Source organism: Thalassophryne amazonica, chromosome 7, assembly GCF_902500255.1.
Source record: "Thalassophryne amazonica chromosome 7, fThaAma1.1, whole genome shotgun sequence".
Classification (NCBI taxonomy): domain Eukaryota; kingdom Metazoa; phylum Chordata; class Actinopteri; order Batrachoidiformes; family Batrachoididae; genus Thalassophryne; species Thalassophryne amazonica.
This window is the reverse complement of record NC_047109.1, coordinates 69,132,152-69,150,564: the sequence shown is the minus strand read 5'-3', so window position 1 is coordinate 69,150,564 and position 18,413 is coordinate 69,132,152. Positions and strand designations below refer to the sequence as shown.

Below are 18,413 nucleotides of genomic sequence, written 5' to 3'. Positions count from 1 at the left end.
TTCCCATGAAAAAAGTCTACATTAATAATTTACACTGTTGCGTAAATTCATGTAGCCTAAATTCATTCGAAGCCACAATGTCTTTTTTTTTCCAATGAAAGAAAGTCTACATTAATTAAAGGAAAAAAAGGCACATCATTTTTTCTGAAATTCTGTTTGAACAGCACAATGTTTATTTTCCAGAGAGAGAAAAAAATTCTTACCAGTTCGCTTTTCCGGTTAATTTTTCAGGTGTGTTGATGAAGCCAGCAACAATTCCACGGATTCTTGTCCTTATCAGACTTTTTCAAACAGTCTTTCTAGCCATCTTCGCTCTGTCTGATGTCGCTCCGTGACACAGACATGCTGCAAAGTTCTTCTTTTAAAAACTTGAAAGTTCTAAAAGTTTGCGATGTCCACATGCTACTTTTAGCTAAGCTTCACACAGGAGCCACACACTGTCACCGCAGCAACCAACCAGTCCCGCTTTACGACAACTGTCGTAACAGCCCGGCTTTGAGTGGCGTTTATTCTCCTCGAAACTCCGCGGATCCAAGGAAACTGATTTGTATCTGTAACGCACAGATCAGTGTCAGCGGACTTATAAAACTTGCATAATGTCATAAAAAAGGAATGCTTTGCAATAAGCATTTTAAAAACTCAGTAACGATCACGATTAAAGAGTACAACACTAACACCCCTGCCCCCCTCCCCATGATGAAATCCCGCGGATCCACGGAGTTTTCACAGCCCTGCTTCCTAGAGCTGGCTGCACATCTAAACTGAGTAATCGGGGACAAGGGCCTTAGTCAGGGTGGCAATCAAGAACCGGATGGTCACTCTGTCAGAGTCCCAGCATTCCACTGTGGAGAGAGAAGAACCTTCCTGAAGGACAACCACCACTGCAACAATCCACCAATCAGGCCTCTGTGGTAGAGTGACCAGACAGTAGCCACTCCTAAGTAAACGGCACATGGCAGCCTGAAGTCTGCCAAAAGGCACCTGAAGGACTCCGAGACCATGAGAAACAAAATTCCCTGCTCTGATAAGACAAAGATTGAACTCTTTGGTGTGAATGTTAGGCAAAATGTTTGGAGGAAACCAGGCACCATCTCTACAGTGAAGCATAGTGGTGGCAGTATCACGCTCTGGGGATGTTTTTCAGCGGCAGGGAAGTGGGAGACTAGTCAGGACTGAGGAAAAGGTGAATGCAGCAATGTACAGAGACATCCTGGATGAAAACCTGCTGCAGAGCGCTCTTGACCTTAGACTGGGATGACGGTTCATCTTTCAGCAGGACAATGACCCTAAGCACACAGCCAAGATATCAAAGGAGTAGCTTCAGGGCAAATCCAGCCAGAGGCCGGACCTGAGTTAGATTGAACAACTCGAGAGATCTGAAAATGGCTGTGCACCGACGCTCTCCATCCAACCTAATGGAGCTTGAGAGGTGCTGCAAAGAGGAATGGGCAAAACTGCCCAAAAACAGGTGTGCCATGCTTGTGGCATCATATTCAAGAATTCTTGAGGCTGCAATTGCTGCCAAAGGTGCATCAACAAAGTATTGAGCAAAGGCTGTTAATACAGATGATATACGAGGTCTGTGAGAAAACTAGCCGACCTTTTTGTTTTTTTCAAAAACTAAATTTATTTGAATCATGTGCGCTTGCATCAGACAAGCTTGAACCTTCGTGCGCATGCGTGACTTTTTTCACGCCTGTAGGTTGCGTCATTCGCCTGTGGGCAGGCTTTGAGTGAGCACTGGTCCAGCCCCCTCGTCGGATTTTTATTGTTTAGGAATGGCGGAGCGGCTGCCGCTTTGTTCCATGAAAATGTTTTCAGAAACTCTGCCAGACAGCCAGATGGAAACCATTTGGGAGATTCAGATGGCTTTCGGTGAAGATTCTATCGGTATCACACGGATTAAGGACCATTAAAACTGGATTAAAAACGGCCTACGGCGGCGGAGGGCGCACCGTGCCCCGAGCGGCCATCGACAGACTAGAACGAGCAGATCACTTCCAAATTTAAGGCTCTGTTGATGCAGGACGTCGTGTGACTAGCAGAGAAGTTTCAGAAGAGGTCGGGATCAGCACTTTATCAGCACATTCCACTGTTAAAGGAGATTTTGTAATGAAAGACGTGAGGACGGATTCGAGAAATTGTTTAACAGCTGGGCATGTTCCAACTTGTCGTGTGAGACTTCCCACACGGAGGTGTTGTTTGTCCAGCGCCATGAGCGGCTGCGTCCCGACACGTGAATCTGTCCACACGTCTTTCATTACAAAATCTCCTTTAACAGTGGAATGTGCCGATAAAGTGCTGATCCCAACCTCTTCTGAAACGTCTCTGCTAGTCACATGACGTCCTGCATCAACAGAGCCTTAAATTTAGAAGTGATCTGCTCGTTCCAGCCTGTCGATGGCCGCTCGGGGCACGGTGCGCCCTCCGCCTCCGTGGGCCATTTTTAATCCAGTTTTAATGGTCCTTAATCTGTGTGATACCGATAGAATCTTCACCGAAAGCCATCTGAATCTTCCAAATGGTTTCCATCTGGCTGTCTGGCAGAGTTTCTGAAAAAATTTTCATGGAACAAAGCGGCAGTCGCTCCACCATTCCTAAACAATAAAAATCCGACGAGGGGGGTGGACCAGTGCTCACTCAAAGCCTGCCCACAGGCGAATGACGCAACCGACAGGCGTGAAAAAACTCACACATGCGCACGAAGGTTCAAGCTTGTCTGATGCAAGCGCACATGATTCAAATCCATCTAGTTTTTGAAAAAAATAAAAAGGTTGGATACTTTTCTAACAGACCTCGTACATGTAATATCTTAGTTTTTATTTTTAATAAATCTGCAAAAAATAATTTTTTTTTTCATGTTATCATTATGGGGTGTTGTGAGTAGAATTTTGAGGGAAAAATGAATTTCATCCATTTTGGAATAAGGCTGTAACCTAACAAAATGGGGAAACAGTAAAGCACTGTGAATACTTTCCGGATGCACCACATCATGCAGGATTATTCTGACAACACAGACTACACTGTACGTACAAGGATGCAATTCAAAATCATCCATTGCAGAACAGCTGCTGTGGTTCATGTAACTTCAAAAATAAATAAATAAGTAATAATAATAATAATAATAATAATAATACAATATTAGTCCAAAACAACCCTGAATACAATAAGACGTAACTTTTCTGAAAGAGATTTTTGGAAACATAAGAGCGACTTGTTTCTGAAAAAAGGAAATGCTTTTATTTTGAAAATAATGCTAATAGTAGCACAGTGGGATAGGGAGAGAGACACCAGACTGCATTAAGCAGTAATGCAAAAAAAAAAGTGTTCGATCAAACCAATGCAAACTAACGTGCAATGGTGCCTCATAATTATTATATCAAATACTGTCAGATGACCAATTCTCAACAGGCTGAACTTTCTGTGCATGCTCACCACTTGTGTAATGCCATAAGATCATTATTTAAGACTTTTCAGGAAGGAAAATGCACAAAAAATGACAACAGAGTGTAAAGATGACCATTTTCACTGAACACTGTCATGTGTGGCTTGTGCATGTGAATGGAACAGAACTACATAATGGTCACAATCAAAACCTAAAATATCTTACACAGCAAAAGCAAGCAAAGTTGACAGAAGATACCCTGAAGTAAACATGACAACCACAGGCAGATGACGAGTCTGCAATGCGTTTTCCAACCTTAATGCATTTTAAATTTCCTAAAGCAACTTCAAAATTTCCAAGTTGGATTGCAAAGTCCCTTCAAAGGAGTCAGCTTCCACAAGGACCAGCCATTGTGTCAAATGAAAAACAACATGATTAAAATGAAAACCTTCACTTTTGAGAAGTGATGGTTTCCACAGGTGCACACAGTTTGCCATCCTAATCCAGAAAGGACTGGCCACATCCCCTAAGGCAACATGCAAATCTGCAGCGCGAAGATCCAGATGTATGTGGAAAACAGTGAATGCAAGTCACCAATATGGCACCCAATACTATGAAGCATACTAAAGGAAGACAAACTTTTACTCATTGTGCAGTGAAGCCATATGAATACTCTTAATGTATACTCCAGAAACACCAACATCCATAGTGTATCCCGCTGATACAGTGCAGCTGAGGTAATACAAATGTATCGATTTCTCCTGACCCACCTCGTCCTTTATCAAGTGAGTGTAGAGAAAAAGCTTCCCACCATAACTATTACTGTGGGCTAGCTGGCAGTATCTGTCCCAGCTAATGGGATTTAAGGGGAGAGCTCTGGCCAGTGTCAAAGTCACCTCTGAGGAGACTCGTGTGCCAAGACAAGAGACAGTTGGAAGAGGGGGATGGGGTGGGGCACTAGATTATTCCACAGAGAAGATGAGAGGGAACAGCTGAGGGAGGCAGCAGGCAAGGCAGCAGAAGGTGAAAGACAGAGATGGTGGGGGTGGGGCAGCAGAGGGTAAACGTGGGAAAATAATAAGCTATGGAGGGCCGTGAGTGTTGCCGTAAGTGGAATTTTCACTTTGATAATGTTATTACAGTAAAAATCTGACAAAGGGTATTTTGCACAGAAGCTCAGTTTTCACCCAGTTTTCATCTTCAGTTTTTATAGAGCTGGCATTTATAAACCTGAGGATCTATTGTCAGTTTTTTCTGAAAGGCTTGCAGTGAAATTGTTGCCAAGTTCTGTGCACAAGAAAGCATCCTTTTCCCTTTTTTTGTTCCACAAACAGAAGCTATGCCTCACTGTACAAATAAGTTAGTCCTTTCACCTGACAAAATGAAATTTCTTCACCTCCTTTGTATTTGTGTAAAATACCTGACAGCGCTAAAAGAGTGTAGAATTTTTGTGAATGAGACTTTAATGTTTACACCCCTGTTTTTTTTGTTGTTTTTTTTTTAACTCTCACCACCTTGAAGAAGAGAGAAAAAAAACTTTAACTTGCCAGATACCAAGCAAGCTACCTGGTGAGGAGTGCTTCTTAAAGGAAACAAGAAATCTGGACTTGCGTTGACTTTCGGAGACAGCATTTAACCATCGTCCAGCTTCGTTCCTGTAGCTAGCGCTTCGTCAGAATTTTCAAACTGTTGAAAAATGTGAACGAATCCCGATGACAACCTCAATTCGTCTGTATTCCGTTTTGCTTACTGTCTCAATGGTTCCTCATCATTTGTGTAGTTCCTGTACCGTCCGTGTTCCGTTTGATTGTCATCCAACCTCCCAAGTCCGACATCTTGCACGAACGTTGACGATATCTGAACGGATCAATAACTAAAGCTCAGACAAGCTGAATGTGACTCGTCCATGTGTGGGATGAAAAGCAACGTTGTTATACAGAAACAATAGTGGGAAGAACATTTTATCAACTACTGTCACTATTTATGTGCGCACGTACATTGTAGCCGTCTCTGGATGGAGCGTGTGTGTGCGCACGCATGTTGCAGCTGTGAAGACAAACCTGTTAAGACAACCAGTTCTCGCAGCTGCAGGTGCTGTGGAGAGTACAGGGTGGATACAGACTTGATCACAGGCCGGCGCTCGGTCTGATACCTGCTGTCAAGTCACGTCATCATGAATGTTTCATTTTGATTTTGTTGAAAGCAGCAAGGTCGCCGTTCGCTTCGATTTTCTTTTGTAAGTTTTGGTTTTATTTTGTTCTTTTATGCGCTCTGTACTCGCAAGTCTTTCGTTGATGGGAGAAGTGCAGGCTCATTCATCCACCTTTTCTCGATGATTAGTGACTTTCTTCCTTAAAGGGCCTTAAAGGTTCTATAGATGTCATTTTAAACAAGAAAATAGCAGCCAGTAATTATTTTATATGAAAAGATGCAGAGGAACAGTGGTAATGGTAATGCCGAGTTTTCATGCTGTCTGTTTTTGTAGCCAGACTGCCTACTTGTGACTTGGCCAGACTTGGCTAAAAATCAATTGTCAGTTCATCGAGACAATCAAGACTAAAGTCAATTTTAAGACAAAATCAGCACAGCAAACAGAAAGGTCAAGTTTATCTACCATACCAGTAAATCCTGAGTGGAATTTTAGTTCAACCTGAAGGGATACCTTTAAATAAACAAAGACGATTTCAAAATTAAAACAATGTCAAGGAGTTAAAAAGTGTTTGAAAAATTAAACGAGACCCTTGAAGTGTCTGGCATTTAAGGCAGGGATTAACCCCTGAAATCACTTAACGATATACTCTCAAATTACTGAATTAAATAATATTATCATACTTCATAAATTTAATTTTTCTGTCGCATTCTGATCCTCTCTTTCATCTTCCTTTTTCTGTCGCATTCTGATCCTCTCTTTCATCTTCCTTTCTTGTCACCTTGGACAACCTGAAATGCATTCTGTTTTGGACAAGCAGCATGTATGTGACCCTCAGCTGTCAACAGTCAACAGGTGCTTTCATGCCTGTATGTTTGTAACTGCCTGAGTCAGTGAGTGTGTGTGTGTGTGTTGGGTTCAGTACATGTATGTGTAAGCAACACTCTGCTACCACACAAGATATTTAGCATAATTCTGCTGGTAAGCCACACTCGCACATCTTGCCCTTTAAAATGGCATCTTGTTTTACAGAGAGCTGTACAATGTGACAACAGTAAATTATTTGTCTATATGAGAGGATATTTTTGCCATTGGCAAAAGAAAGACGATGGAAAAACAAAAAAAAATTATTTCTTACGGACTGGACTTGGACACGCTCCATTGGAGTTTCCCAGATCTCCTCCTAAGAGAGCACCTAGGCCAGGAGAAAACAGCATGATTTGGAAACAAAGCTCATAAAACTAGATTAGACATGAATCAATGAACAATAAGGGCATTAAATATGAATATTATAAAATTAAATATTCACTGTAGGTGATACTGCTACCAATACTTCACTTTGTGGAGTACCGCATTAAACTTTAATAGTGTCGAGATCTAATGAAGCATCATCCCAAATGTGATTTGTTTTATCAGTGTAACATAAAAGAAAATTGCATATTATTTCAAAAGTACACTACATTTGTCTGTAATGTTTATTTAGTTTGCCTCCTTAATCAGATGTTTGTCCTTTATTTTTTTATGGCATAATGTTGTTAAGGCATAATGTTTAAGGCTGTGATGTCTGATCCGGCAGATGGACAGTACGCCTGAAAGTGGGCCTTATGGTTCGGCTCAACATCTTGATGCTAACATAGCAGGTGATACAGACTGTGTCTTCCATCCTTAATGCCTTTGAGTCTATAAGGAAGGACATTTTGTTCTACTGGACAAGCGCAACCTATGTCCCATAGAAGCGGTGAGGAAATATGTACAGGAAAACAACTGTAACTAAACAGCAGCCTGCAGCAAATGGTGTTTAAGTACACTATGAACAGGGAGTCATAAATGAAATTGCTCTGAAGTACAATACGTGTTGTTCAGTTTATGGAAAGAATTTACCAGCATACTGTGCTTGAATAATTACAGGCACCCATACTGAAAGTCCGGCAGTTACGCCTCTCATGATGCCTCACACTAAGGGTTTTAATCCCATACAACACACTGGATTTAGGTTTGTATAACTTCTTAATCTCCTTGCCCGCTTACTGTACAGCGTAAAACTAGAACCAATACCCGTGTGTTCTGTACGGCCAGCTCCCAGGCTTAACGACCAACTTCTGGATGAGAAGCCACAGCCTTTAATCAACTGACACTACTCTTCAGAATCAAGTTTCATCTCAAAGACCTTTTAGAAAGAACTGCAGAACAAACAAAACTGTTGGATAGATGCGATGACAAAACACCAGCAGGCAGACGTGATGAATAGATTCCAACATAATACAGGAATCATATCTGAATAGAGAGGAGCATTCACTCTGCTGACATTCTAGAGAGGAAAGGGGGCGTCCATTACTGCTATGTGAAACCCTCCTACCTTCAACAACAGCATGTTATGAAAGATGCTGTAATGCATTTGTTGCACGTTACATCACCTAATTCTGACTTACAATGAGATTAACTGGTCTGTACAAAGCCTGATAAGTAACCTTGTCTGAGACGCAAAAATGGGGCACAAATCCTTTTAGTCAGAGGGTAAAGGATTGGCAGCTACAGCATACAGACATGTACCATCCTAAATCAAAGAAATGATGAATTTCTGACATTACAGAAGGCAATGAGCATGGGTTCAAGTAACCAGTATATACCCACACATGCAGGTAAAAGGCTATGCAAGTTAAACATAACATCAATACACAATCACACTAACATTACAGATTCCAAAGTAGGGCCAGATGGTATGGCCTAAAATTTATATGAAATTATAAATTTATATAATTTAAAGCACAAACAGTATATTCATTTTTCTTAAAATTTTAATGTAAATCCATGCAAAGTAGAAAAGCACTAGTATACGTACAACGTGGCAGCTATGACTGTACGCTTAACTGTATTACGCCAAAATATTTCACATAGTACAGAGGCATGTAGAGTTCATCCACTGTGCAAAATTGCACTAAACTGAAAAAATGCAAAACGTTTTCTCAAGTAACTTCAGTCTTTGAACCCCCCCCCCCCCCCCCCAAAAAAAAAAACAAAAACAAAACACAGTCAAGAACTATAATAAAAACCAAGCTGCAAAAAGAAAACAAAAACGGACCTGATTTGCAGGTGTGCATTTTTTTTATTGCGGGACACATCTTTCTGCATTATTCATAAATCCACAGGATGTTTTGATTTGAGGTGATAGAAAAGCTTGCAACCACTGTCACCTGACAGTTTATAAACGATCATTTTCTGCTGGCTGACTGACTTGCTGCTGATACAATGGACATTCCCCTAGGCTTTCGTTGTGCACATCGCTTCCTACCATTTTGGCATTGCAGAACAAGACAGCACGAGTTCTGACATTTTCAAGATGATTTGCTGGTGCACGCTGATGATCTTGAAGTCTGCGCTACCAGTTAGCATGGTTATAAACAATCTTTATACTATGTCATATTTTAAATGAAACTGACTTTTTTTTTATTAGGCACACCTCTCCAGTGGAGTGGAAAAAATATAAACAATCTTACAGAAACATGAAAATTCTGTGTGATCAAACCAATCAAGCTGTGTGTTACCTGCGCTGGCTGGTCGCTGTGGTAACCCTGGGGACACAGTGTTCCTCTGCAGAGCTGGTTGCTGTGGCGAGAGGAGACGGGGGTCCGTAAGGGTGGAGGTGACGAAGGAGGTGGTGGTTACCAGGGCACCACCGGGGTTGTTACCGAACTGGAGAGCTGCCACATTCTGATTGGACACGGGCACGGTGACCGGCATGGAGAAGGTGGGCTGTGGGACAGTAGACTGGTGAGACAGACAAGAGGACAGCAGAACTTAGGTGCGGAGAGGAGTAACATTTCATATAAACAAATGCAGAATGGACAGGTGTGCAGTTAGTGATCTGTGGCAGTGCAACAAGCCTGCAAGCAAACAAAAATAAATTTAAACGAAAACAATCACATAAGAAGAGTCATTCCAAAACCAAACACAACTTTAATAACTCTAGAAGTACTTAACTGCTCGTCTCTGATGTAAAACAATGGCATACAGAGGCTGCACCTGCAAAACTACAATTTGCCATTTCGCAGTTGTGAATCTTGCGCTGTCTCTTGGTCCGTGACTCACGTGAGAGGTCCGTTTTAGCAGAGTTCCGGTTCAGGGCACAATGTAATCACACCTCATGAAGTATGGACAACAAGACAACATCGGTGCATGGCAGAAGTCCATCATAGGTGCTACACCTCTTCTAGATAACCCTCTCAACATGGGAGAACATGCCATCATCATAATCACTCGTGAACTTGCTGGATATGCACCATTCACAATCCTCGCTAGCTAATGTTTACATGGCTTTGAAACGATGGAACTCTGCTGGTGACACGGTGCATTCTGGGAATTGCAGGGGGATCATGGGAAACGTTAAAGTACTGAATCCAAGAGTCAAACAAAATGATCTACATATTAAAAGCCAAGTGGCCTCTGTGTACATGTATGCGTGTGTATAACTTCGATCACGGACAAACTGGGAAGAGTTGATATTTGCCATTTGGTATGCTTATGTATTTTGAGTCAACGAAGAACGCCAAAACTGAATGTTGATAGGACTAATATTTTTTGGAGAAACTATGGATATTAACTCACAACAGTGAACAATGGACGTTGATGGTTACATTCTGGACTCACACGACATTCCAAATAATTACAGAATCTTTGCATAATTTATTACCACCTTTGAAAAATATCAGGTACCTATTTTATAAACACTACCCAATTTAGAGCCCATGGATCCTCATGGGCAACGCGCTAGTTTGCTTGAAATCTCTAGATTACAAAGTGATGCATGTCTATTCATGAGTCACAGTCTTTTAAAAGAATTAAAACAAACTAACTGAATGGAATACAGATCTGGTTTCAATAATAACTTTTTTCTTGAAGATTATTTTCCTCTCAAATGTTTTCCTGATTCTAACATTCGGGTCCTATTCTTTCTTGTACAAGAAAGTTTCCATAAGCTGAAAAAAATATAACAACATAGGCCTGGGCAATATATTGATTTTATCGATTAATTCAAGTTTTTTGTTGTGGTCGATTTAAAAAATAAAAAATTTGAGTTTTTTCTCCTCTTGCTGCGGTGCACCTTTTTGTCCCCAGGACCTTCCGTAGCTCCCTCCTCCCCGTCCCGTTTTCTTCACACAACAACAAACATGGTGATTGCACGCTGCAAAGTTTGACTAAAGCCCATTGCAAACAAAACGCAGCCGCACAATAAACTTATTCCAGCATCCAAAACAGAGGCATCCAGCTGCGTGGGAGAAATGCCACACTTTACGAGGTCCCGCTAAAAAGCAGCTTTACTCTGGTGGAATCATTTGCCCAAGTGCGGCTATACTAAAATACGAAATGGGTGAAATGGAGCCTAATAATCATGAAATGGGGGTAAAAAGTAAGGAAATGGGGCAGACTGACCCAGACTGACTCCAAATATGATTCAATTAATTACTTTTATTTAATAATTTTTAAGCAAATGAGCGAAATGAAGACTGATAATAACGACATGGGGGGTAAACATAGCGAAATGGAGCAGACTGACTCCAAATATTATTCAATTAATTACTTTTATTTAATAATTTTTAAGCAAATGAGCAAAATGAAGACTGATAATAACAACATGGGGGTTAAACGTAGCAAAATGGAGCAGACTGACTCCGAATATGATTCAATTAAGTACTTTTCTTACTTTTTTTTTTTTTTTAACTAAATGGGACGAAATGGAGACTGATAACGAAATGGGAGTAAAACTTAACGAAATGGAGCAGACTGACCCATTAATTGAAGTTTCATCTCTTGAACACCAGATGACGCACTTGCCCCTACTACATGGACTGAGCACATCTCACAAAAAACAAAAGCTAAACAATTAAATAAAAGTACGTAATTATTTGAAGTCAGTCTGGTTCACTCTGCTCCATTTCATTACATTTTACCCCCATTTCATGATTAGCAGTCCCCATTTCGTATTTTAGTATGGCCTGTTTGTGATAAAATTATCTTTGTCATTTGTACTAAATGTTTTCTTTTTTTTTACAAAAATCGAAAGTCAAATTATTTCTGAAAAAAATCAGAGATTTTATTTTTAGGCCAAATCACCCAGGCCTAACTCAACATTAACAAAAATGTTAGTTCCCAACATTGAACTTTAATCTGACTTAAAAATAACTCACAGTATCCAAACTCCCCTCCACCCCCCATGATTTCATATGGGCATAAAAAATGTTTTATGGTAAATCACTGAATAATGCTTGATTAGTTTCATCTGGAAAACCCTGTTTCTAAACAAGTGAAAATTTAAACATGAATCTTGAGTTGTGTTTAACAACATTAGCGGATCGAGTCAAATCGTGCCATTTTTTAATGTACCTTTTATAGTCAAGTATTCTTTTGGCTTCAAGTTACATATAATATTGCGTAAAATATTACGTCCACAGTTGGAGAAAAAACAAAAATAGTGTATAGCATCAGATGTTTGTGGGGAATAAAATAAAACAAGCAAAAGCACCATTATTGAGTGCTAAAATGAACAGATTTTCTTCCATGTATAAATAGACTGTTTTGTGAATTAATTCTCTCATCAGACATAGGCATCAAATCTTTCACTTGCACACACACGCACGTTCAGTGTTAACACGCAAGGTGACTTGGTGGAAAGGCCAAAAAGCAGTGTCACCTTTCTCATCTCATGCCGCAGCAGCATGTTACTGTGTCACGTTCCATCTGACTTGTGCTCACCACATGCAAAGTTAGCAACTACACGCAGTGAGAGCTTCTCAAATGACAAACTGGTGCAGGACTTGACATGATAAAATAGGACTTCAACAAAAATCAAGGACAAGGACTTGGGGTTGTCCAGCGATGTGCCTGCACCTGACCCAATTCACCCTGTTCCAACCAGAAAGAAGGACTTCTATATATAGAATATGGGCCACTGCTGTACTGTGCTGTTCTGGACTCCTACTGTCTGGGACCAGTTTCATGCGAAGGAAGATGAGGGCGCCTTCCTGTTCCTAATGTGGTTTCCCCCCTTTTGGTTTTGTTTTGTGGGATGAACATGGAAGGAGCAGGAAAAGAAAACAAAACAAAGGAAAAAAAGTGGAAATATGTTGGTCTGATAGTAAAGCTGAATCAGATGAGAACCTGTTATGTTTAATTGTTTTACCGATTCAGAGATAGCGAAAGAGAGAAACTGTTTTTCATAGCTACTGAGAAAAGAGATAATCAATTATAAACTTCCTGTGCGAAATTAAAACTTCAGCTAGCATACTAAAAAAAATGAATTTGGTGAGAGTGTAGACAAAATGCTGCAAGTCGTGACCAGAGCGCATAAAGACAGCAGCTAATAGCACCGCACCACTGCACACTGGCCAAGCAGCAAGAGGAAGGACAGCTAAATAGAGGGATGGATGGGTGGTAAGAGTTAGTGAAAAGGGATGTAGCATGTAAATACGGAGTATTAGGAGCTATAAAAATTAAATGGTTAGAGGACTGAAGGGTATTTTGTCTCATATCCAGGATGGACTACAAGGGATTTATGGTCTTTAACAAACAACAGTTTAACACAAAGTGGAAATAAGAACCTTCATCATTCATTTTTATTTGATTATTTCATTATTTGATTTATTTTCTTATATCTCTTTTTGTTTTTGACTTTTCTGTTATGAGTTTGGTGATATGAGTGAATTTCTGTTATGCTTGGGTGTCTAATAAATTATTATTATATTTATTCACGCATTTTAAGGCATTTTCCAATTATAAAACATAAAATTAATAACCAAGTTATATGACCAAACAATCAAATCAGTTGCTCCCAATGTTTGATTTATGAGGAGGAAATAGTGGCCAAGTTGTTATTGCAATTACTCCAAAAACAAAATAAAATAGGACTAACTGAAAGACATCCGGCATAAAACTTGTGCCAAATCAACATGCAGAGCCATGTTGGATCTGTTTGTGGCAAACCTGAGCAAAAAAGGGAGAAGCCAAAACAACTTACTTTTAGTGTGCTCCTTGTGTGCAGTGAAAGAGATCCACATGCTGGCCTGAAGCCATCACATTTCATTCTCAAAGGAAACGGACTGTCCAGTGCACAAACATTGGCATCAATATCCTTTGATAGTCAGGAGACTTTTCTCTTTGTGTTTTTAGCAATCACATTCTTACATTCCACAAGTATACAGTGCATCCAGAACATATTCACAGCGCTTCACCTTTTCCACATTCTGTTATGTTACGAACTTATTCCAAAATGTATTAAATTTATTGTTTCTTTCCCTCAAAATTCTACACACACAAAAAATATTTTTTTCCAAGAGTGTTGCAAATTTATTAAAAATAATAATAATAATAAAAAACCTAACTAATATGTGTTCACAGTCTTTACCATGAAGCTCAAAGCTGCGGTCTGGTCCATCCTGTTTCCACTGATCGCCCTTGAGTCATGTCTACAGCTTAATTGGAGTCCAACTGGGGTAAATTCAGTTGATGGGACATGATTTGAAAAGGCACACAGCTGTCTACATATAAAGTCGCACAGTTGACAGTGCATGTAAGAGCACAAACCAAGCATGAAGTCAAAGGAATTGTCTGTAGACATCCAAGACAGGATCATCTTGAGGCACAAATCTGGGGAACGGTACAGAAACATGTGTGCTGCTTTGAAGGTCCCAGTGAGCACAGTGGCCTCCATCATCCATAAATGGAAGAAGATTGGATCCACCAGGACTCTTCCTACAGCTGGAAAAGGGCCTTAGTCAGGGTGGTGAACCTGAACGCAACGGTCACTTTGTTAGAGCTCCAGACGTCCTCTGTGGAGAGAGGAGAACCTTCCAAAAGGACAACCATCTCTGCAGCAATTCACCAATCAGAACTGTATGGCAGAGTGGCCAGACAGAAGCCACTCAATCATAAAAGGCACATGGCAGCCTGCCTTTAAGTTTGCCAAAAGGCACCTGAAGGACTCTCAGACCATGAGAAACAAAATTCTCTGGTCTGATGAGACAAAGATTGAACTCTTTGGCATGAATGCCAGGCATCATGTTTGGAGGAAACCAGGCACCATCCCTACAGTGAAGCATGGTGGTGACAGCATCATGTTATGGGGATGTTTTTCAGCGGCAGGAAGTGGGAGACTAGTCAGGACTGAGGAAAAGGTGAATGCAGCAATGTACAGAGACATCCTGGATGAAAACCTGCTGCAGAGCGCTCTTGACCTTAGACTGGGGTGACGGTTCATCTTTCAGCAGGACAATGACCCTAAGCACACAGCCAAGCTATCAAAGGAGTAGCTTCAGGGCAAATCCAGCCAGAGCCCAGACCTGAATTAGATTGAACAACTTGAGGAACTGGGAGACTAGTCAAGATTGAGGGGAAGACTAATGCAGCAATGTACAGAGACATCCTGGATGAACAACTGCTCCAGATCGCTCTTGATCTCAGACTGGAGAGATGGTTCATCTTTCAGTTGGACAATGACCCTATGCAAACAGCCAAGATATCAAAGAAGTAGCTTCAGGGCAACTCTGTGAATATCCTTGAGTGGCACAGCCAGAGGCCAGACCTGAATCTGACTGAACATCTCTGGAGAGATCTGAAAATGGCTGTGCACCGCCGCTCCCCATCCAACCTGATGGAGCTTGAAAGGTGCTGCAAAGAGGAATGGGCAAAACTGCTCAAAGATAGGTGTGCCAAGCTTGTGGCATTATATTCAAGAAGACTTGAGGCTGTAACTGCTGTAAAAGGCACATCAACACAGAACTGAGCAAAAGGTCAGTACTTATGTACGTGATTTCTTTGTTTTTTTTTATTTTTAATAAATTTGCAAAAATTAAAAAAAACAAACCTTTTTTCATGTTGTCATTATGGGGTGTTGTGAGCAGAATGTTGAGGGGAAAAATTAATTTATTCCATTTTGGAATAAGGCTGTAACATAGCAAAATGTGGTAGAGAAACTTGAATCTTTGACCGGACTGGGTTGCTTGATGCGAGGACGTTTCACAGAAGCTTCCTCAGCTAAAATTCTTGCTCTGGTAGTTTACTTTAAACCTGTTAACACCTTGAGACAGAAATTAGTTCACCCTAAGTACAGGATCCCTAGTTACAAACAGAGCAATGTAGTGTTTTCTATCAGATGTCAGGAAAATTGTAACGAACACTACATACGTGAGACTAAGCAACCGTTACACATAAGGCTATACCAGCACCACAGAGAGGGCACCAGTGGACAGTCTGCAGTTCATCTCCACCTTAAAGACACTAACCACACGTTTGAGGATAAGGAAGTTAAAATCTTAGCCAGAGAAGAAATGGTGAAGAGAGGGGTGAAGGAGGCATTCTATGTGAAACAGTTTAAACCCAGCCTTAACCGGGGAGGGGTCTGAGACATGCTTTGTTCCCTGTTTACAATGGAGTACTCAGATCAAAGCAGTTTCAGTCTTTTGTTCATGGTAATGAGTCATTCACGTCATCAGGAGAGGCGTCAGTCCCATCGTTAGGAGGGACAGCTAACCCTGTCATCAGGAGGGTGCTAAGACTGTTTAGTCACTAGCCAATAGCCGTCTGCCTCTCGGTAGGAGGTGTCTGGTTAGGTTTAAAATCTCCAGCTTTTGTGGCTTCTGTTTTTTTCTTCTCTACAAGGGTCAGACAGAAATCAGAATACCAGAGCAAGAATTTTAGCTGAGGAAGCTTCTGCGATTTGAAGCGAAACATCCTCGCGTCAAGCAACCCAGTTTAGTCAAAGATTCAAGCTTCTCTACTATGGAAACCACCTGGACAACTGAGAGCCTACATAGAAACATAAAATGTGGAAAAAGTGAAGTGCTGTGAATACTTTCTAGATGCACCATAATTTTTCAGAACTACTATCTTGTGTGAGAAATACATTGTCTGAAAAAGAAGATGCCACCTTTGATATGTGCATGATCAAAGACTTTCTTAACAAATTACATTCCAGAAGGGTTTATGTATGTATATGCCCAGCAAACATGAGGGTGACTGGCATGTTTGTAAACAAGAATGTTGCATTGACACAAACTCATGATGAATACTTCTATTTTAGTTGCTTCATGTAGGGCTTGGGAAATGTGCTGATGTAATTAATTACATTGATTCGGTAAATATATAAATTTACTGTGCACTGACACATTGCAATATGGCTGTGTGTAGTCTGGACTCCGAAGAGCATGCAGCTGAAGCGGAGGAGAAAAAAAACCCTCACCAACGCTCTTCTAAAGTATGAGTATTTTAACCACAGACCAAACAACATGGTGCTCTGCAAATTCGGAAAGTAAGAAATTGCTCATCCAGCAGTACTACAGCCATGCTAAAGCACCTGAAGAGGAAACATCCTGGTGTAATTTCTCAAGATGGCAGCGGGAGCAAAATGGTGCCATCCCGTTTACTTTTTGTCCCCTTGTTTGTTGCTGCTGTTAAATGTAACGTTACACTGCTTCCAGTATGTCATATTTCAACGTGGCCCACAAAACGTATTTAGTCAGCCCCTGATTGTGCAAGTTCTCCTACTTAGAAAGATGAGAGAGGTCTGTAATTTTCATCACGTCAACTATGAGAGACAAAATGAGAAAAAAAAAATTCAGGAAATCACATTGTAGGATTTTTAAAGAATTTATTTGTAAATTATGATGGAAAATAAGTATTTGGTCACCCACAAAGAAGCAAGATTTCTGGCTCTCACAGACCTGTAACTTCTTCTTTAAGAAGCTCTTCTGTCCTCCACCTGTTACTGATGTATTAATGACATCTGTTGGAATTCCTTATCTGTATAAAAGACACCTATCCACAGCCTCAAACAGTCAGACTCCAAACTCAACCATGGCCAAGACCAAAGAGCTATTGAAGGACACCAGGAAGAAAATTGTAGACCTGCACCAGGCTGGGAAGAGTGAATCTATAATAGTCAAGCAGGTTGGTGTGAATAAATCAACTGTGGGAGAAACTGTAAGAAAATGGAAGACATACAAGACCACTGTCGAGGCCCGTCTGAAGTTTGCCAGAGAGCATATGGATGATCCACAAGAGGATTGGGAGAATATCATGTGGTCAGATGAAACCAAAATACAACTTTTTGGTAAAAACTCAACTCATCATGTTTGGAGGAAGAACAATGCTGAGTTGCATCCCAAGAACACCATATCTACTGTGAAGCATGGGGGTGGAAACATCATGCTTTGGGGCTGTTTTTCTGCAAAGGGGACAGGATGACTGATCTGTGTTAAGGAAAGAATGAACGGGGCCATGTATTGTGAGATTTTAAGCCAAAACCTCCTTCCATCAGTGAGAGCATTGAAGATGCAACGTGGCTGGGTCTTGTAGCATGACAATGATCCCAAACACACCACTCAGGCAACAAAGGAGTGGGTCCGTAAAAAGCATTTCAAGGTCCTGGAGTGGCCTAACGAGTTTCCAAACCTCAACCCCATAGAAAATTTGTTGAGGGAGTTGAAAGTCCATGTTGCCCAGCGACAGCCCCAAAACATCACTGCTCTAGAGGAGATCTGCATGGAGGAATGGGCCAAAATACCAACTACAGTGTGTGCAAACCTGGTGAAGACTTACAGGAAATGTTTGACCTCTGTCATTGCCAACAAAGATTATGTTACAAAGTACTGAGTTGAACTTTTGTTACTGACCAAATACTTATTTTCCCACCATAATTTACAAATAAATTCTTTAAAAATCCTACAATGCGATTTCCTGGATTTTTTTCCTCATTTTGTCTCTCACAGTTGAAGTGTACCTATGATGAAAATTACAGACATCTCTCATCTTTCTAAGCAGGAGAACTTGCACAATCAGGGACTGACTAAATAATTTATTGCCCCACTGTACATACATATGTTTGTTTCATAT

The 18,413-nt window shown here is 40.7% G+C and overlaps 1 protein-coding gene across 1 annotated transcript in view; it reads right to left on the bottom strand.

The window, feature by feature from the left end:
• The window catches only part of mef2d (myocyte enhancer factor 2d), a 297,569-nt gene that overhangs the window by 63,331 nt on the left and 215,825 nt on the right, over nucleotides 1–18,413 (bottom strand). Inside the window, 2 exon segments of the mRNA XM_034174391.1 lie at nucleotides 6,673–6,729; nucleotides 9,077–9,299. Of these exon segments, the coding sequence (XP_034030282.1) occupies nucleotides 6,673–6,729; nucleotides 9,077–9,299 (280 nt within the window).